Source organism: Tamandua tetradactyla, chromosome 4 (genome assembly GCF_023851605.1).
Source record: "Tamandua tetradactyla isolate mTamTet1 chromosome 4, mTamTet1.pri, whole genome shotgun sequence".
Classification (NCBI taxonomy): domain Eukaryota; kingdom Metazoa; phylum Chordata; class Mammalia; order Pilosa; family Myrmecophagidae; genus Tamandua; species Tamandua tetradactyla.
In genome coordinates, this window is record NC_135330.1 from 19,323,886 (window position 1) to 19,345,389 (window position 21,504).

The 21,504-nt window shown below is 38.5% G+C and overlaps 1 protein-coding gene across 1 annotated transcript in view; it reads left to right on the top strand.

Annotated features, from left to right (window-relative positions):
* UCK2 (uridine-cytidine kinase 2) overlaps positions 1-7,597 on the top strand; it is a 149,032-nt gene extending 141,435 nt beyond the window's left edge. Inside the window, exon 9 of the mRNA XM_077156817.1 lies at positions 7,262-7,597. Within this exon, the coding sequence (XP_077012932.1) occupies positions 7,262-7,290 (29 nt within the window). The 3' untranslated portion in view covers positions 7,291-7,597. The remainder of the gene's footprint in view (positions 1-7,261) is intronic.
* The last annotated feature ends 13,907 nt before the right edge of the window (positions 7,598-21,504 follow it).

Sequence of the window (21,504 nt, forward strand, 5' to 3'; positions counted from 1 at the left end):
CCAAGCCAGGGGTTGAAATGGGTGAGGGAGGAGATAACAGGAAAGGGTGAGAGGGAACAGAGGGTATGTGTTCATTCAGGGTATGTGTTCCCCTCTAGGCCTGAGGTACTTGAACCAACTCTACTAGATAAAGAACCTGAAGATATTAAACTTGGGTGGAGGAAGGGAAAAGATAACATTTTATTGATAGGATTACACAGGATAGAAATCACACAACTGGAATTAAGGGGTTCATAGGTCTTGCCTCTGCCACTTACCAGCTTTATAATCTTGGGCAAGTTTTTTTTTCACATCATTGACTGTTGTTTCCTTCATCTGTAAGCAAGGGAGTTGAACTAGATAGTGCTAAAGTCCTTTCCAGGGTTGGCATTCTCTGAATTTGTTTGGCAAGTAATCCTTGGACCTATAGTGTGTGTATGTATATATGTGTTTTTGTATCTAGAATCAGTTTATTGGTTAAAAGTACAACTTTGGATTAAGGCTCAGTTTCCTCATCTGTAAAATGGAAATAAAAATAGTATCTACTTCATAGAGTTATTGACACATTTAAATTTGGCAATGCACAGAAAGTGCTTAGAATGGTTATTTATTCTGTAGAGAATGTTCACAAAGAGTAGCTATTGATATTGTTAGTTATTGCTATTATTATTCAGCAATTGTCCATCTATGTATATCCATCTAACCATAGGACTAATGGAAAAATATGCATTGAATTCTTTCTGAACATCTAACAGCGTGCCCAGGATCTGGTTGGGTGCTGGGAGGAATGCAACAGAAAAAAAAATTCTCCTGAGGGTAGCATGACATGTGAACATAATTAACAGCACTGACTTATATATTTGAAATGTAGTTAAAAGGAGAAACGTTAGGTTGTATATATGCTACTAAAATAAAAATAAAAATGAAACCCCAAAGGACTGTACAACACAAACAGTGAACCCTATTATAAATAATGGACTATAGTTAATAGAACAATTACAGAAGTGTTTTCATGAGTTGTAACAAAGTACCACACTAACGGAAAGTGTTAATAATAGGTGGTATGTGGGAACTCTGTATTTTATGCAAGATTTTTAAATAAACTTACAACTTCTCTAATCAAAAAGTTATCCTGTTCTTGTGGAGCTTGCAATCCAGTTGAACAGATGAGACAAAAGGTATGAAACACTTGAATATATTAAGAAGTGGTGTGGTAGTTAGATTCAGTTGTCAACTTCATCAGGTGAAGGTACCTAGTTCTGTTGCTGTGGACATGAGCCAATGGTACATGAACCTCATCTGTTGCTCATTACATCTGCAGTCGGCTAGGAGGCGTGCCTGCTGTAATGAATGATGTTTGGTTTAATTGGCTGGCGCTTAAATGAGAGAGCTCAACGTAGCACAGCCCAAGCAGTTCGGCATTCCTCATCTCAGCACTTGCAGCTCAGTCCAGGCCTTTGGAGGTGCAGAAAGGAATCATCCCAGAGAAAGTAGTTGGAACCCAGAGGCCTGGAGAGAAGACCAGCAGAGATCACCCTGTGCCTTCTCACATAAGAAAGACCCTCAGTTGAAAGTTAGCTGCCTTTCCTCTGAAGAACTAATGAAATAAATCCTCTTTTATTAAAAGTCAATCCGTCTCTGGTGTGTTGCATTCTGGCAGCTAGCAAACCAGAACAGATTTGGTACCGGAGAGTGGGGTGCTGCTGCAGTTTGCAAATACCAGATATGTTGGAACGATTTTTTTGATAACTAAGGGGAAGATTTTGGAGGAACTGAGAAGAGAAGATGGAGAAGTCTTGGAGTACTTGAAGAGAGACCATTGGTGTAAATGGAACCACTGCCAATCTGGACAAAGGGGGCACAAAAGGGACAAATTAGACCATGGAAGCTTGGGTCTAAAGCCAAGAGACCTCAGCCAGGAGAGTGGACCCACCCATATACATGGAGAGGGTGAGCATACCCTGAAGGGCAAGAGGATAAGTCTCCCACCTTGTTGACGTGGAAGAGTAGAGCAGCCTCAGGCCTTGGAGAAGGTACAGCATGCTCCTTGGGGGACTGGGGAGAGCCTGGCTGCCACCCCATGGAGGGGCTGAGTGTGTGCCCCAGAAATGGCAGAGAGCCCAGGTGTGGCCCCGATGCCTAGAGAGAGTGGAGCCGAAAAAAAGGTGGTCTCCTCAGTGTCCCCTGAGGTTGATTCAAAAAGAGGCCGGCCACTGCATAGGGCCTTGGAAAGGGTGGGACTGCCACTTTCTAAAACTGAAGGATGAATGACTTCCAGACTTTGAAATCCAATGGTCCTTGCCCTGCAGGTTTTCAGAACTGTTTGGGTCTTGTGACCCCAGTGTTCCTTCCAATTTCTCCCTATGGAAATGAAAACCTGTATCCTGTGAATGTCCTCCTTTGCATATTGGCTCCAGATAACTTGTTTTGAGATTCATAAGTCCACAGCCAGAAGAGAATTTTTTTCACCTTAATATGGTTTAAGGTAATGCGTGTAGTTGCCAGGTTGACAAGGGGTGAATATGTGGTAGTTAAATTCAGTTGTCAACTTGGCCAGGTGAAGGTAGCTGCTTCTGTTGCTGTGGGCAGGAGCCAATGGTACATGAACCTCATCTGTAGCTGATTACATCTGCAGTGGGCTAGGAGGCGTGCCTGCTGTAATGAATGATGTTTGATTTAATTGGCTGGCGCTTAAATGAGAGAGCTCAACGTAGCACAGCCCAAGCAGCTCGGCATACCTCATCTCAGCATTCACAGCTCAGTCCAGTCCTTTGGAGATGCAGAAAGAAATCACCCTGGGGAGAGTTGCTGGAACCCAGAGGCCTGGAGAGAAACCACAGAGATTGCCCTGTGCCTTCCCATGTAAGAAAGACCCTCAGTTGAAAGTTAGCTGCCTTTCCTCTGAAGAACTAATGAAATAAATCCCCTTTTATTGAAAGCCAGTCCGTCTCTGGTGTGTTGCATTCTGGCAGCTAGCAAACCAGAACAGGTGGTATATAGTCATCAACTAGGATGTCAACACTCAGAGAAGTTCTGGGGAGACTGGAGACAGCTTCATGGAAGAAGCGAGGCTTGAAAGATAAGCAAATTTTCGAGGCGAGTATGGAGTGGACATTTGAGGCAAAGGGAATAGTAATGAGGTGAATGGAGTCAGTCAACATATGAGAGGCATAGTCCTTTCCACTCCTATGTGAAGATGCTTCCTTCATTCCTAATGATGATGATGTGCATTAATGAAGCCTGCAAGCTACTGTGCTTGCCCCTGGCCTTGCTGAGGCTGAGGATGTGTGCCCAGACACATTTGTGTTCTTGTGTGTTATTGTCATAGAACCTGTCAAAAGTAGGGGTGACTCCCTCTTTTGAGTAAATCCTAAAGGCCAGGATTTACTTGAATTCTTTTCACTGCAATGGAAGTTTCAGAAAACCAAGAGATTGACAGAAGTTTCTCACTGCTCCTTTAGTCCCTTTTTAAGCCAGCATCGAATAACAGTCAGATATTATCTACTTTGCCTCTGGGCTTTTACTGAAGGTGCAGTTTTCTCAAACATTTGAATAGCCTCCAGCTCTTCAGAGCAAACCCAGAGGGACTCTGCTCACAGCTCAGGGTCATGCCTCATGGCGGTAGGTGATGGTGAATGCAGGGAGAGTTGTTACTGCTTTTATTACTGTTCCTGGGACAGAAATCCTGGGCCTAAAAGAGATTCTGTCATTACATTTTCTTTTTCATTAGGAGTTTCTCTTCAGGGAAAGGGGGACCCAGATCAAAACCTGTAAAAGTCACCCTTGGTTTCTCACATTCCCGCTCTCTCCAAAACACATCTTAGAACTCTCTGCTTCTCTCCATTTTTACTGCTATCTCTTAGTGCAGGAAACTATTATTTCAACACTGGATTCTTAATAACAGTCTCTTGATGGATCTCCCCATTTCCAGTATCGTCTCTCTTCAATAATTAAAAAATGCAAACAGTATCTTGATCCCTGCTTCCAAATACTCAAAATATTTTATAATTCTTCTGTTCCAATCTTCTCTCTCCAATTTCTATACTATTGTTGTGGTTTGCAGTCACGGACCCCAGAAAAACATGTTCTTAAGCGTAACCCTTTCCCGTGAGCATGAACTCTTGTAAATAGGCCCTTTTGATGAGGTTCCTTCAGTGAAGGTGTGGCCCAGCTGAGTCAGGATGAATCTTAATCTGGTTACTAAAGGCTTTCATAGGGAGTGCCACACAGGGAGAGAAAGCCAGGGGAGCAGCCAGCAGTGGAAACTGGAAGAGAAGGGAAAGGCCAGGAGAGGCCACTGTGTGCATTGCCGTGTGACAGGGGAGGTCACAGGATTTCCAGCAGCCAACCCCAGAATGCCACAATCTTCTGGGAGAAAGCATTGCCTTGATGATGCTTGATTTTGGTCCTTTCCTAGCCTCAAAATTGGGAGCCAAGAAGTTCCCATTGTTTAAGTCAAGCTATTGCATGGCATTTGCTTCAGAAATGAGGAAATGAAAATAACTGTTCAAATTTTCAGTTATGATCTTTTTTTATCCCACAAATTAGACACTGTTTTTTTTATTTATAAAGTATTTGAATTTATTTACCATTTTCTTTGCTTTCCCTTCTTTTATGGGAACCTTTTCCAAGGTTCTCCTTCAGGAGCTTTTACTTTTTAAAATATTTATTTATTTATTTATTGTTTTAGTTTGCTAGCTGCTGGAATGCAATATACCAGAAACAAAATGACTTTTAAAAAGGGGAATTTAATAAGTTGCTAGTTTACAGTTCTAAGGTTGAGAAAATGTCCCAATTAAAACAAGTCTATAGAAATGTCCAATTTAAGGCATCCAGGGAAAGATACCTTGGTTCAAGAAGGCCGATGAAGTTCAACGTTTCTCTCTCAACTGGAAGGGCACATGGCGAGCATGGCGGCGTCTGCTGGCTCTACCAAAAAGGGGACTCCCCAAAATGTTTCTTCTTTTAAATGTTTCCAGTAAGCAACTCCACTTCAATGGGTGGAGACACACCTCCATGGAAATCATCTAATCAAAAGGTGGGTCACAACTCCATGGAAACAATGAAAATATTCCCACCCAGCAATATTGAATGAAGATTGAAGGACATGGTTTTTCTGGGGTCCACCACAGATTCAAACTGGCACATTTATCTTAAAAACTTTTTTTTATTTGTAAAATATTTATTTTTTAGAGCAGATATAGATCTATAGAAAAAACATGCAGAAAGTAGAGTTCTCATATCCCCCCTCCCATAGTTTTCCCTGTTCACATTTTGTATTAGTATAGTACCTTTCTTACACTTGAACCTTTATCATTATCATTACAGTAACTAAAGTCCATAGTTTAGATTAGGGTTCACTCTTGGTGTTGTAGTTCTGTGGGTTTAAAAGTTTCTTTTTATTGTGGTAACATATATTTTATGTGGTAATATAAAATTTCTTATTTTAACTACTTTCAAAAGTATACAGTTCGGAGGTGCTCATTGCATTCACAATGTTGTGATACCATTACCACCTCCCACTAACAAACCTTTCTGTCACCCCACCCAGCAACTTGGTACATACTAAGTTTTATTATTATTATTATTATTAAGGTTTTAACTACTTAAAATAAATATAGGTGACTTTAGATGCTTTTTTAGTTGAATAACGTCAGTGGACTTCACTGAATGACAAATATATAACAAAATAAAATTAAAGGAATCAGTGGAGACCAAAATATAACTAAAAATAAACACACTCAAAAGGCATATCATGAGGGCTACCCACAAATTTTTTTTTGGCATGGGCAGGCACCGAGAATCAAACCCGGTCTCCAGCATGGCAGGCGAGAATTCTGCCATTGAGCCACCGTCCTACCACCTACCCACTATGTTTTAATACCCAAGTCCCCACTCCCACTCCCAGACCCTGGTAACCTGCTATCTTGTTTTCATTTAAGTGATCTAATACAATATTTATCATTATCTGTCCAGCTTATTTCACTCAAAATGGTATCTTCAGGTTTCATCGATGTTATAGCATGATTCAGAGTGTCATTCATTTTTATGGGTGAATACTATTCTATTTATGTATATACCACATTGTATTTATCCATTTGTCCATTGATGAACATGAGTTGTTTCCACCATTAGGCTATTGTGAATGATGCTGCTGTGAATATTAGAAATCTGTCTGAGGCCCTATTTTCAATTCTTTTGGGTATTTATCTAGAAGTGGAGATTGTCAGGTTATATGGTAATGCTATATGTAACTCCCTGAGGAACTGCTAAACTGTTTTTCACAGTAGCCGCACCATTTTATATATCCACCACCAACAAATAAGGCTTATTTCTCCACATCCTCTCCAACACCTGTAGTTTTCCTTTTTTAAATAGTAGCCATTCTAGTGGCTGTGAAATGACATCTCATCGAAGTTTTGATTTGTATTTCTCTAATAGCTAAAGATGTTGAGCCCCCTTTCATGTGTGTTTGAGCTATCTGTATGTCTTTTTTTGAGACATATCTGTTCAAGTTCTTTGCCCATTTTTCAATTGGGTTGTTTGTCTTTTTATTGTGTTCTTTACATATCTGGACATCAAACACTTAGATACATGGTTTTTAAATATTTTTTCCCATTCTGTAGGTTGTTTTCTCTTTTTTGATAATGCCCTCTGATGCACAAAAGATTTTAATTTGGATGAAAGCCAATTTGTCTATTTTTCTTTTGTTGCTCATTCTTTTTAAGTCTAAAAATCCATTGCTTAACACAAGATCCAGAAGATGTTCTCCTATATTTTTTTCTAGGGGTTTTATACATCTAATTGCCATATTAAGCACTTTGATCCATTTTGAGTTAATTTTTGTATATATTGGTAGGACTTCAGTCTTTTGCATATGAATATCCAGTTTTCTCAGCACCATTACTCCATTTTTTGTATGTATGTATTTTTTATGACCTTTTAAATTTTACATGCATGTCATAATGTATATAATATTCTGAAAATTGCATTTTTCATTTTTCACTCAGCAGTGTTTTTGAGATCTATCCATATGGTTATCCATACGGATTTGGCTCATTTATTTTGATGATATAATAAATGCACCACTATTTATTTATTCCTTATCATTGGACATTTAGGTTGTTTCCACTTGATCACTATTAAAAATAATACTGCCATGAACAAAGACAGCTAGTTCTTTAAATGTACAATTCAAACAGAGTTTTCTATGTATGTTTTTGAAGGCCTTATTAGCTCTACCAATTTTTTTTTCACTTTTTCTTTTCTTCCAAACTTATAGGAGTTGACTCATGTGGCTGTGATAAATGAAGCATTTTTAAAAACTAAGCCTATCTCCAGCAACAGCCTCTTGGATTTAGAGCAGCACCAAACTCTTCTTGTGGAAAGCCAGGAGAAGAAGCTGTTGATCCTGCAGCTGATGACCATGCTGTGTGAGAACACGTCTGAGCGGATATTCACCAATATCACTCAGGTCAGTGGCTGCCACGTGCTGGATGCCAGCATGGTGGGATTTGTCTATTATGATATCTTTACATACTTTCCAAAAATGTCCCAAAATTGTTGCTCAGAGTGTGCTTTGATGACACTTCCATCAGTGTTACCTGAAACATTAGTTAAACATGCAAATTACTGAGGCCAACTGATTCCAAAACTTTTCATAGGTCCTGGAAACCAGCATGATTCTCATGCACATAAACTGTTCTACATATTTAAATGTTATAGCACCGTGATATTCAACTTTAAGTGAGGATTAAAATCATCTAGGATCTTTCCCAAAATATTGATAACCAGCCCAGTTTTAGAAATTCTGATTCATAATGTCAGCGTTAGAACTTACGCAGCTGTATTTTTAAAGTTCCACAGATAATCTAACAGCATCAAAAGTCGAGAATGATTAGAAACTCAAATTTGAAAAAAAAAATTGCTATTGACAATAATATCATTATTAGGACCTCTAACTCATTTATCTACACAGTATCCAGTGAAGTTTTTCTTTCAATATATATATTTTTCATTAGAGCAATTGTAGGTTTACAGGAAAATCATTCAGGAAATAGTGTTCCCAAATCCCCATATACTGTGCTCCACACACACACATCTTGCGTTAGTGTGATATCTTTGCAGCAACTGGTGAAAGAATATTATTAACTGTAGTCCATATTGTTTTCATTAGAGCCCACTATTTGTTTTAAACAGTTCTATGGTTTATTTAAAAAATTCAAATTCTAGTAACATGTATACAACCAAAACTTTCACTTTTAATCACCTTCAAATATATATTTTAGTACTGTTAGTTATGTTTACAATATTGTACTACCATCATAACCATCCATTACCCAAACATTTCCATCACCCCAAGTAGAAATTCTGAACACTTTAAGCATTAATTCCCCAATCCCTACCCCCAACCCAGCTCCTAATAACCTGCATTCTAGATTCTGACACTCTGAGTTTGCTTATTCTAATTATTTCATATCAGTGAGATCATACCATATTTATCCTTTTGTGTCTGGCTTATTTCACTCAATATGATGTCTTTAAGGTTCATTTGTGTTCATCATGTATCAGAACCTCATTCCCTTTACTGCTGAATAGTATTCCATTGTATGTATATGCCACATTTTATCTATTCCTTTGTTGATGAACATTTGCATTGCTTCAGTCTTTTGCAGTTCCAAATGATGCTGCATGAATGTTGGTGTGCAAATATTTTTTAGTTTGAAGAACTCCGTTTTATATTGCTTGGAGGATAGCTCTAGTGATGACAAATTCCTTCAGCTTTTGTGTTTCAGAGAATGTCTTAATCTCTCTCTCATTTCTTACTGGCAGTTTTGTTGGATATAGAACTCTTGATTGGCATTTTTTTCTTTCAGCACTGTAAGCATGTCATCACACTGCTTTCTTGCCTCTATGGTTTCTGATGAGAAATCGATACTTAGTTTTATTTAGGCTCCCTTGTATATGCTATGTTGCTTCTCTCTTGGTGCTTTCAGGATTCTCTCTTTGTTTTTGGCACTTGACAGTTTATCATATGTCTGGGCATGGATCTTTTTGAGCTACCCTGTTTGAAGTTTTTGGGGATTCTTGGATGTGTATATTCATATGTTTTGTTAAATTTGGAAGTCTTCAGCTATTCTTCCTTCAAATATCCCTTCTTTCCCTTTCTTTCTTTTCCCTTTTTTCCTTCCAGACTCTTATAATGCATATGTTGGTATGCTTGATGGTGTCCACAGATTTCTCAAGTTCTGTTTACTTTTAAAATTCTTCTTTCTTTCTCCTCCTTAGTCTGAATAATTTTAATTGTCTTATGTTTAAGTTCAGAAATTATTTCTTTTGCCAGATCCAATCTGCTGTAGTTCCCCTCTAGGAAATGTTTTATTTAAAATATGCTGTTCTTCAGCTCCTGTATCTTTTTGGCTCCCTTTATAATTTCTCCCACTTTATTGAATTTCTTATTTTATTCATTTATCACTTTCCTTATATTCTTTGGTTCTTTGTCTATGTTTTCTTTGAGCCCTTTGTGCATATTTAAGACTGTTTTGTAAAAGTCTTTGGTATTTCTGAAGTCTGTTCTTCCTTGTTGTTGCTTTCTGATGTTTTCTTTGGTTCCTTTGAACAAGCTGTTATTTCCTGTTTCTTTGTATTCTTGTTATCTTTTGTTGTAAAACTTTACTTTAAAATATTTTAAGGGGTTAATGCTGAAATTTAGATCCTGAGGTGTCTGACCCTTATGTTTGTGTCCAGCTATTGATATGACAGAAATTTTCTTGAATTCCAGGGGCTAACAAAAATAAACACAAAAAGCATCTTTTATAGTCTTTGACAATTGGCTTTTTTGGCTGGGGCTCTCTTTCAAAGCTTAGCCCTCCTACCAATGAGCCTGAAGAACAGTCCAACAAATGTACAAGGTCCTCTTTGGTCTTTTAAGAGCATGTGTCTTGTCCTGTGCATTTGTTTGTGGCCTTAGAAATTCTACCATTTAAAGGGTTCTAAATGCCCCCTCTCCTCCTCAGGAAATAATATTTCTCCCTGTCCTGGGAACTCCATTATATGTCTTTAAACTAGCAATTCTTTTCCCAAGACTGCCACAATTTCATTGTTTCTTCCACCAGTTTACATGCCCATAAGTTGTCTCTGAGTGCAGGGCAAGTTCTGGAATGGCAAGTCAGAAATGAGTGTCCCGGTTCAGTCCTGTAGGCTGCCACCAGATAGATTGGTACAGACATACATTCACTCTAAGGTATACTTAGGGGTTACTCTGCTCTCTCTGGGACTTGGACGAAGGACCCGCTCCCCACGACATGGATTGGCTCCACACTGAGTTAGAGAGGGGTGATAGAGGAGCCAACAAGGGTGCCATGAGGCATCTTAAACTAAAAAGGGGATATCTATATAATGTATAAGAATAACTTCCAGGATAATCTCTTGATTCTGAAATTTCTCAGCCACTGACATTTTATTTTGTCTCATTTCTTTCTTTTCCCTTTTGGTTGAAAAGGTTTCCTGCTGAGTCACAGCTCATTGTAGGATTTCTATCCCACATTTCCAGGGAGGTTTACACCTCTGGGAGTCATGTCCCACATAGAGAGGAGTAGGGTAGTGAGTTTGCTTGTCATGTTGGCTGAGAGAGAGAGAGAGGCCACATCTGAGTGGTAATACAGCTTTTGATCTGGAAAATGCTTTTTTCTCAATAGCTGTTAGTAAGGACCACCAGAAACAGTTTGCATTCAGCCGACAAGGCCAGTAATATACCTTCCCTGTAATACCTCAGGGGTATATAATTCTCCAGACCTATGTCATAATCTTGTTTGCAGGTACCTTGATTGTTTCTGCTTCCCACAAGACATCACACTGGTCCATTATATTGATGATATCATGTTGATTGGACCTAGTGAGTTAGAAGTAGCAGCTATTCTACACTTATTGGTAAGGCATTTGTGTGTCAGAGGATGGTGATAAATCCAACAAAATGCAGGGGCCTTCCATTTCTGTGAAATTTCTAGGTGTCCAATGGTGTGGGGCATGTCGAAATATCCCATCTAAAGTGAAGGATAAGCTGTTGTATCTGGCCCCTCCTAAGACCCAAAAAAGAGACACAATGCCTAGTTGGTCTCTTTGGATTTTGGAGACAACATGTTCCCCATTGGATGTGCCACTCCAGCCTACTTAAGAATGACCAGAAAGGCTGCTACTTTTGAATGGGGACCAAAAAGAGGAGGTTCTGTGACAGGTCCAGGCTGCTGTGGAAGCTTCTCTGCCACTTGGGCCATATGGTTCAGCAGATCCAATTGATGCTGCAAATGTCAGTGGCAAATAGAGATGCTACCTAGAGCCTTTAGCAGGCCCCTAGAGGAGAATCACAATGCAGGCCTTTAGGATTTTAAAATAAGGCCTTACCATTCTCTGCAGATAACTACTCTCCTTTTGAGAAACAGGTTTTGGCCTGCTACTGGCCTTTGTAGAGACTGAATGCTTGGCCATGGACCACCAAGTTACCATAAGACCTGAGTTGCCTATCATGAGCTGAGTGTTGTCCGACCCAGCAAGTCATAAAGTTGGGCATGTGCAGCAGCATTCCATCATAAAATGGTATATATGGGCTAGGACTCAAGTGGGTCCTGAGAGCACAAGTTACATGAGGAATTTGTCCAAATGCCCATGGCCCCCACTCCTGCAAAATTACCTTCTCTTTCCCAGCCTAGAGTTATGACCCTTTGGGTACCTCCTTACAATCAGTTGACTGGGGAAGAGAGAACTTGAACCTGCTTCACAGATGGTTCTGTATGATATGCAGGTCCCAACCTGGAAGTAGACAGCTGCAGCTCCGAAGCCCTTTTTGGGCTGTCCTTGAAGGACAGTGGTAAGGAGAAATCCTCCCAGTTGAGCAGTGTACCAGGTTGTTCATTTTTCTTGGAAGCAGAACTGGCTAGAGGTGTTTGTATACTGACTCTTGGGCTTATTCCTAAAGGTTTGGCTGTATCATCAGGGACTTGGAAGGAGCATGATTGGAAAATTGGTGAGAAAGTGGTCTGGAGAAGAGGTATGTGGCTAGACCTTTCTGAGTGGGCAAAAAACATGAAGATATTTGTGTCCCATGTGAATGCTTACCAGAGGGTGACTTAAGCAGAAGAAGGATTTAATTATCAAGTGGATATGATGATCCGTTCTGTGGATAGCAGTAATCCTCTTTCCCCAACCACCCCTGTTATTGCCCAATGGGCTCATGAACAAAGTAGTCATGGTGGTAAGGATGAAGGTTATGCATGGACTCAGCAACATGGACTTCCACTTACCAAGGCCTCCCTGGCTACAGTCACATCTGAGTGTCCAATTTGCAGAAGCAGAGACCCACACTCAGTTACCAATATGGCACCATTCCCCAAGGTGATCAGCCTGCTACCTACTGGCAGCTTTATTATACTGGACCGCCTCCATCATGGAAAAGTGTATTAGTTTTAAACTATTGGAATATGATATACCAGAAATGGAATGACTTTTTAAAATGGGAGAATTTACTAAGTTACACGTTTACAGTTCCAAGCCTATAATATGTACAAAGTAAGGCATCCAGGGAAAGATGCCTTAATTCAAGGAAGGTCAGTGGGTCAGGAACACCTCTGTCAATGGCTAGTCATGTGGCTGGCATCTGTTAGTTCCTTACTCCTGGGCTCCATGCTTTCAGCCTCTGTCCTCTGGGTATTCCTCACTTTGCTTCTCCGGGACTGGCCTTCATCTCTTGGCTTCCCTTGGCTCTCCCCAGGTTCTGGCTTGTTTAACATCTGATGGTGACATCTGCTGGGCTCCAAGCATCTCCAAACATCTGTGTCTCTGTTCTGCAAGTGTTGGCATCTTTGTCAGTTCTGCTTTGAAGTTCCTGTTGGCTTTCTCTCTGTCAGCTCTGTCATTACTGTTGCTTCTCCAATTGTTTCCTCTTTTTAAGGACTCCAGTCAACTAATCAAGACCCACCCTGAATGGCAGAGTTACATTTCCATCTAATCAAAAGGTCACAATTAGACCCACAATTAGAAGTGTCATATCTCCATGGAGATAATCTAATAAAAAATTTCCAATCTACAGTATTGAATCAGGATTCAAAGAAACAGCTGCTCATACAAGATTAGATAAAGATTAAAACATGGCTTTTTGGGTAAATAATACTTTCAAACCAGCACAAAGGGGTAGCAATTTGTTCTAAATGGAATAGACACATACTCCAGATATAGGCTTGCTTTCCCTGATTGCAATGCTTCCACCAAAACTACCACCTGTGAACATACAGAATGCCTTTTCCACCATCACGGTATTCCATGCAGATTGCTTCTGATCAAGGAACCCAGTTCACAGCAAATGAAGTGTGGCAATGGGCACATGCTTATGGGAATTCTCTGCTCTTACCATGTTCCCCATCATCCAGTGGCAGCTGTGTTGATACAATGGTGGAATGGCCTTTTGAATACCCAATTATGGTGCCACCCAGGCGGCAATACCTTGCAGGGCTGGGGCAGTGTTCTCCAGGAGGCTGTGTATGCTCTGAATCAGTGCTGTTTCTCCTATAGCCAAGATTTGTGGGTCCAGGAATAAGGGGTGGATGTGGGAGAGGCACCACTCACTATCACACCCATGATCCACTAGAAAAATTTTGCTTCCTGTCTCAGCAACTTAAGCTCTGCTGGTCTATAGGTCAATTCTACCAGGAGACACAACAGTGGTTCCAATGAATGGAAGTTAAGATCACTACCTGGTCACTTTGAGCCTCCATGCTTCTGCATCAATAGGCAGGGAAGAGGATTATTGTACTGGCTGGGGTGATTGATCCTGATTATCAAGAGGAAATAGGTCTGCAACTATACAATGGAGGTAAAGAAAAGTTTTCCTGGAATACAGAAAATCCCCTAGGGTGTCACTTAGTACTACCATGCCTTGTGATTAAAGTCAATGGAAAACTGCAACAACCCAATCCACCAGGTAGCAGGCTGATCACCAATGGCCCAGAAACTTCAGTAATGAAGGGTTGGGTCACCCCACCAGGTGAAGAACCATGGCCAGCTGAAATGCCTGCTGAGGGTAAAGGAAGCATGGAATGGGTCGTGGAAGAAGGTAGTGATAAATATGAACTATGATCACATGACTAATTATAGAAATGAGGACTGTGATGATATAAACATTTCTTCCTTGTTTTATTATGAATTTGTTTGTATTTGTCCATAAAGCAAATACCTTGTTTTCTTATCATGTGGCATAAGTTGCATTGTTCATGTTATAGTATTTAAGTCCTAGGATATCAAGTTTAAGAGTGAATGTTAGCCAAGGACTTGCCCCCTATTCTGAAGAGATTTAGTGCATTTCTGATGGTACACAGGACAGTTGAGTATTGTTAGGTGAAACATTTGTCTGTTATTGTGTTCTATTTAGAGATTAAATATGGTTCATGGTAATATGTATAGCAGCCAAGTTGACAAGGGATGGACTGTGATGGTTAAGTTCATGTGTCAACTTGGCCAGGTAATGGTGCCCAACTGTTTGGTCAAGTAAGCACTGGCCTAACCATTATAGCAAGTACATTTCATGGCTGGTTAATAAACCAGGAGGTTGGTTTATTAAATCACCAGTCAGTTTACTGCATCTGTGGCTGATTACATCTATGATAAAGTAAGGGAGTGTCTTCCACAATGAGAGAATCCAATCAGTTGAAGACTTTTAAGGGATAAGAGGGAACTTTCACTTCTTCAGCCAGCCAGCTTCTCCTGGAGAATTCATTAATGACACAGCCTCATTTAATCACAGCCTTGCAACCTGTCCTACAGAATTTGGACTCATGCATCCCCACAGTTTGTGAGACAATTTTATAAAATCTCATAGTTACAGATATCTCCTGTTGGTTCTGTTTCTCTAGAGAACCCTGACTAATACAGTTTACATTAGGGTTCACTCTTTGTGTTGTACAGTTCTATAGGCTTAAATTGTTTTTTTTAATTTTGGTAATATATATATAACCTAAAATTTCCCGTTTTACCCACTTTCAATTTTACAATTCTGTAGTGTTAATTAAATTAATAATGTTGTGCCACCATCATGACTGTCTATTACCAAAACTTTTCTATCACTGGAAGCAGTTAAACATTAACTCCCCACTCTTCCTTGGTCCCTACTTACCTGTATTCTAGTTTCTAACTTTATGAGTTTGCTACATTTATCATTTTAAATAGTTATATTTTTTCTTCTTTCCTAATTGTTTCTTATTGAATGCTCCTCTTTGTAATTGTATCTTTTATTTCTTTGAGCACTTTATATATAGTTGATTTAAAAAGTATTCTGCATGTAACTGTATACATCCTTGGAATCCCTTGGGGGGTCTAACTCTACTGCTTCCTGTATTGCTAATTCTCATTCATAGTGGATACTCATATATTTCATATTTTTATAATTTGTGCTCATTGCTTGATCTTAGTTTGTGGGAGTCTGCAGATCAAACATGGGGAAGGTTTCCTCAGATAATAGTTTGCTTTTGTTTCACTTTAGCCAGTAGGCAGGTGTTGCCCTGAACCAGGACCTTTAAAACCCATCTAAAGGGGTTTGGCTCAGAGAAAGAGTCCAGGCTCAGCTTTCCCATCTAGCTATTTCTCCAAATTTCAAAATCTTCTTAATGGTCTTGATATAAATCAAGGAAACCTTACTTTTCTGACTGCCTACCACTCTGTCAGTTCCTTGTCCATCATAGGCTTCCTGCTTCAGCCCTGGTTTCCCACCTCTATGCTTTTAGTTTCAAGCCACTCCAGACCAAACTCTCATTCATATTCTTTTTTTTGGAGTAGGGGAGAAAAGGTGACATCATTTCTTAGAGACCTCTTCTCCCTTCTATGAGACCACCAGTGACTTAGAGGATGTGTCCTCCAATTTTAGGTCTAGTGTTTATGGAGCAGGATGGTCCTCCTTGTCAGTCATTCTTTTTCAATCATTATTTTACTGTGATATGAGTGATCAGTTCACACTACTCCTTGCTCATGGCCATGCGGAAGCTTCCTGTTGTACTTCAAGTCTGCCCACACTTCTTACAGTGGTTTACAAGGCCTTTTTCACTTGCCTGCCTCTCCAATTTTCCACTATCCCTCTCTGTCTTTACCTCCAGTCACAGCTTGTCTATTTTGGTGCTTCTAGCTGCCAAGCTATTCCCTCCTCTGAGACTTTTCACGTGATGTGACTTTCACTTAGAAAATTCTCTACCCTGCTCTTCCTCTGGTCCTTCCAATCTCAGTTTAAATGGTAACATGGCGGAGAGGCTTTCCCTCATCACCTTATCTAACTTATGCTTTCATCTCTTAGTCTCATCTCTTGCTATTGGGTAACTTTGTTGTTACCAATACCAAAGCAGTTAAACATTAACTCCCCACTCTTCCTTGGTCCCTACTTACCTGTATTCTAGTTAAGGTCCTAGTAATAGGACCTTAAAATTGCATTCTACTTAAATTCATAGTTTCCTTTTTTTTTTTCTTCATGTATAGGCTCTGGGACTCAAACCCAGGTCTCCAGCATGGCAGGCGAGAATTCTGCCACTGAGCCGCTGTTGTACCACCCTAGGTTCTGTTCTTCATGTGGTCCATGTTTGTGTGTTGTTTAAGAAATTTTCTTACTTCAATATCTTAAAGATGTTAATCACTTTTTTGTCTACTTTTTAAAAAAGTTTTGCTTTAAACCTTTAATCTGTCTGGATTTTTTTTATGTGTATGATGGGAAATATGATTCTAACTTGATTTTTTCCACATGTGAAGCCAATTTTTCTATCAATATTTATTGAATTGCACATACTTTTGCATGGATTTGTAATGCCTTCTCTGTCATATATTAAATATCCATTAGTGTCTGGGTCTTTTATACTCTTTCTTTTGTCTCACTGATCTTTTTTTTTTTTTTTTTTTGCATGGGCAGGCACCGGGAATCCAACCTGGGTCTCCAGAGTGGCAAGTGAGAACTCTGCCACTGAGCCACCATGGCTGGCCCCCATTGATCTTTTTTTTTTTTAATTCTTGTGTTAGCATCATTCTGTCTATATCAGTTAGGATTACATTCAATTGCATGTAAGCTCACTAAAGCAGTTTTAAAAATAAGCTTATTTTCCTCCTGTTACAACAAGTGCAGAAGTAGGTAGGTCATGGCTGATGCAGTAACTTGGGGTAGTTTTGCTTCATAAGTCTTATCGTGTATTTTTCGTCCTCATGCTCTTAAGATGGCTATTGCGCTTTTATGTACGGCATAAGTGGAAAAGGTCCCACTTCACTGTGTGGAAGAAGAAGAAATAAAGGTAGAGGGAAAAGACATGTGTCCTGAAATCTGTCTTTTTCATTTCAGAGACATAAGAGCTTTTCCATTCAGTAAACATGTATCTCTTTGGTTAGAAATGAGTCATAGTAGACAAAAAAGTGATTAACATCTTTAAGATATTGAAGTAAGAAAATTTCTTAAACAACACACAAACATGGACCACATGAAGAACAGAACCTGGTTTGAATGGATGTATGTCCCCTAGAAAAGCCATTTTTTAATGAAAATCCCATTCCCTATTCAATACTGTATGTTTGAAATTGTAATCAGATCATCTCCCTGGAGATGTGATTTAGTCAAGAGTGGTTGTTAAACTTGATTAAGGGACGACATGCCTCCACCCATTTGGGTGGGTCTTGATAAATTTCTGGAGTCCTATAAGAGAGGAAACACTTTGGAGAATGAAAGATTTGGAGAGAGCAGAGAATGCTGCAGCACCACAAAACAGAGAGTCCCCGAGCCAGCGACCTTTGGAGATGAAGAAGGTAAACTCTCCTGGGGAGCTTCATGAAACCGGAAGCCAGGACAGAAAGCTTGCAGATGACGCCGTGTTCGCCATGTGCCTTCTCACTTGAGAGAGAAACCCTGAACTTCATCAGCGTTCTTGAACCAAGGTGTCTTTCCCTGGATGGATGCATTTGACCATTTCTCAGCTTTAGAACTGTAAACTAGCAACTTATTAAATTCCCCCTTTTAAAAGCCATTCTGTTTCTGGTATATTGTATTCTGGCAGCTAGCAAACCAGAACAGTCACAAATGGACTCACAGCTACAAGAGAGTCTGAGAAGGTGAATTTAACCGTTCACGTTGCCACCCTAAACAAAATCAGAGTTTTGGTATAAATGAAGGAGGAGTAGATTTTGCATAGGTAACCTCCATATTTGCCCAGTATCTTACATTTGATTGTGTAATAATAAGTCAATCTAGAGCATGAGTTCTCACCTTACTTTTCTTCAAAACTGTTCTGGCTGTTCTTGACCCTTTACTCTTCCATATAAGTATTTGCATCACCTTATCAAGTTTTGCCAAAAGCTTTGTTGGGAGTCTGATTGGGAGTGAACTGACTGTATTCAGATTAATATTGGGGAGAATTTATCATCTTTAAGATGTTATTATATTGCTCTAATATATGGCTTCTCATTAATATGCTTTAATATGGCTAATATATTGTGGCTGTTCCTCCGTTAATTTAAATCTTCTTTTATGCCACTCAGTTAGGCTTTGTAATTATATCCAATGGCTTCTCAGGTTTTTCTTATAAATATGTAATTTTTAAAATCATTTTTCCTATTTGATCATTACTAATATAGGTATGCTTTTTACATTTTAGAAGCCTAGATAAACTCTATTATTATTATTATATGTTAGGTCATTATTTAACTTTTTTTGTAGAGAAGTTGTAGGTTTACAGAAATATGATTCATAAAGTATATAAAATACAGAATATACTACCATTATTAACACCTCGCATTAGTGTAGTACATTTATTATAATTCATGAAAGAACATATTTATATTTATATGATTAATTACAGCCCATAATTTATAATAGGGCTCATTGCGTTATACTGTCCTATGTTTTTTCTTTTAATTTTAAATCTGATAACATATACATGACCTGAAATTTTTCCTTCTTACCACATTCACATCTATAAGTCCATGCTGTTAATTAGATTCACAAGGTTTGCTACGATCACCGTCATCCATAACCAAAAGTTTGCAACCAATCCCAATAAAAATTCTCTATAATTTAAGAATTAACTCCCTATTCCCTATCCCTAGTTCAGCCCTGGTAACCAATACTTTAGATTCTGACTCTATGAGCTTGCTTATTCTAATTATTTCATATCAGTGAGACCATAAAATTTTTATCCTTTTGTACCTGGCTTATTTCACTCAATATGATGTTTTCCAGATCATTCAAATTATTACATGCATCAGAACTTCATTCCTTTTTATAGCCAAATAATATTCTACCATATATACATATACCACATTTTGTTTATTCATTTGTCAGTCAATGGACACTTGGTTTGCTCCCATCTTTTGGCAATTGTGAATAAAGCCACTATGAGCATTATCTGTTTGAGTTTCTGCTCTCAATTCTTTTGGGTATAGACCTAGTAGTGGGATTGCCACGTCATATGGAAATTCTATACTTAATTTTCTGAAGAACTGCCAAACTGTCTTTACAGTGGATGCACCATTTTATATTCCCAGAGTAATGAATGAGTGTTCCTGTTTCTCCATATTCTCTCCAACACTTGTATCTTCTCCTTTTTTTTAAGAGTAACCATTCTACTGGATACGAAATGGTATCTCATTGTGGTTTTGGTTTGCATTTCCCTAATACCTAATGATGCTGAGTATCTTTTTATATATATATATATATATATTTTTTTTTTTAATGGGCAGGCATTGGGAATTGAACCTGGCTCTCCAGCATGGAAGGCGAGAATCCTGCCACTGAGCCACCATTGTATCACCCTTCATGTGCTTTTTTTAGCCATTTGTATATCTTCTTTGGAAGAATGTCTATTAAAGTCTTCTGCCTATTTTTAATTGGGTTGTTTTATCATTGGTCAATGGTAGGATTTCTTTATATATTTTGGATAGTAAACCCTTATTGGATATGTGACTTCCAAATATTTTTTCCCATGAGTATCTCATTGTGTACCTTTTCATTTTCACGATAAAGTCCTTTGATGGCTAAATGTTTTTAATTTTGATGAGGTCTATTTTTTTTCCTTTGTTGCTTTGTTTTGGATGTAAAATCTAAGAAATCGTTACCTAATAAAAGGTCCTGAAGATTCTTATGTTTTCTTCTTGTGTTAGTTTGCAAGCTGCCTCAATGTGACATGCCAGAACTCGAATAGCTTTTTTTTTTTTTTTTATTTTTTATTTTTATTTTTTATTAATTAAAAAAAAGACTTAACAAAACAATTAGAAATCATTCCAATCTACATGTACAATCAGTAATTCTTAATAACATCACATAGTTGCATATTCATCATTTCTTAGTACATTTGCATCGATTTAGAAAAAGAAATAAAAAGACAACAGAATAAGAATTAAAACAATAATAGAAAGAAAAAAAAACAAAAAAAACAAAAACAAAAAACCTATACCTCACATGCAGCTTCATTCAGTGTTTTGACATAATTGCATTACAATTGGGTAGTATTGTGCTGTCCATTTCTGAGTTTTTATATCCAGTCCCGTTGTACAGTCTGTATCCCTTCATCTCCAATTATCCCTTCTCTTTTTTTTTTTTTTTTTTTAATTAACGGAAAAAAAGAAATTAACCCAACATTTAGAGATCATACCATTCTACACATGCAATCATTAATTCTTAACATCATCACATAGATGCATGAACATCATTTCTTAGTACATTTGCATTGGTTTAGAAGAACTAGCAACATAACCGAAAAAGATATAGAATGTTAATATAGAGAAAATAATAAAAGTAATAATAGTAAATAAACACAAAACAAACAAAACAAAAACCTATAGCTCAGATGAGTTCATTCAGTGTTTTAACATGATTACTTTACAATTAGGTATATTGTGCTGTCATTTTTGAGTTTTTGTATCTAGTCCTGTTGCACAGTCTGTATCCCTTCAGTTCAATTACCCATTGTCTTACCTGTTTCTAACTCTGCTGAATCTGTTACCAATGACATATTTCAAGTTTATTTCGAATGTCGTTCACATCAGTGGGACCATACAGTATTTGTCCTTTAGTTTTTGGTGGATTCATCAGCATAATATTCTCTAGGTCCATCATGTTATTACATGGTTCATAAGTTTATCTTGTTTAAAGCTGCATAATATTCATCGTATGTATATACCACAGTTGTTTAGCCACTCTTCTGTTGATGGAGATTTTGGCTGTTTCATCTCTTTGCAATTGTAATAATGCTGCTATAACATTGGTGTGCAAATGTCCGTTGTGTCTTTGCCTTAGTCCTTTGAGTAGATACTAGCAATGGTATTGCTGGGTCGTATGGCAATCTTATTCAGCTTTTTGAGGAACCGCCAAACTGCCTTCCACAGTGGTTGCCTTTGACATTCCCACCAACAGTGGATAAGTGTGCCTCTTTCTCCGCATCTCTCCAGCACTTGTCATTTTTGTTTGTTGATAATGGCCATTTGGTGGGTGTGAGATGATATTATTGTGGTTTTGATTTGCATTTTCTAATG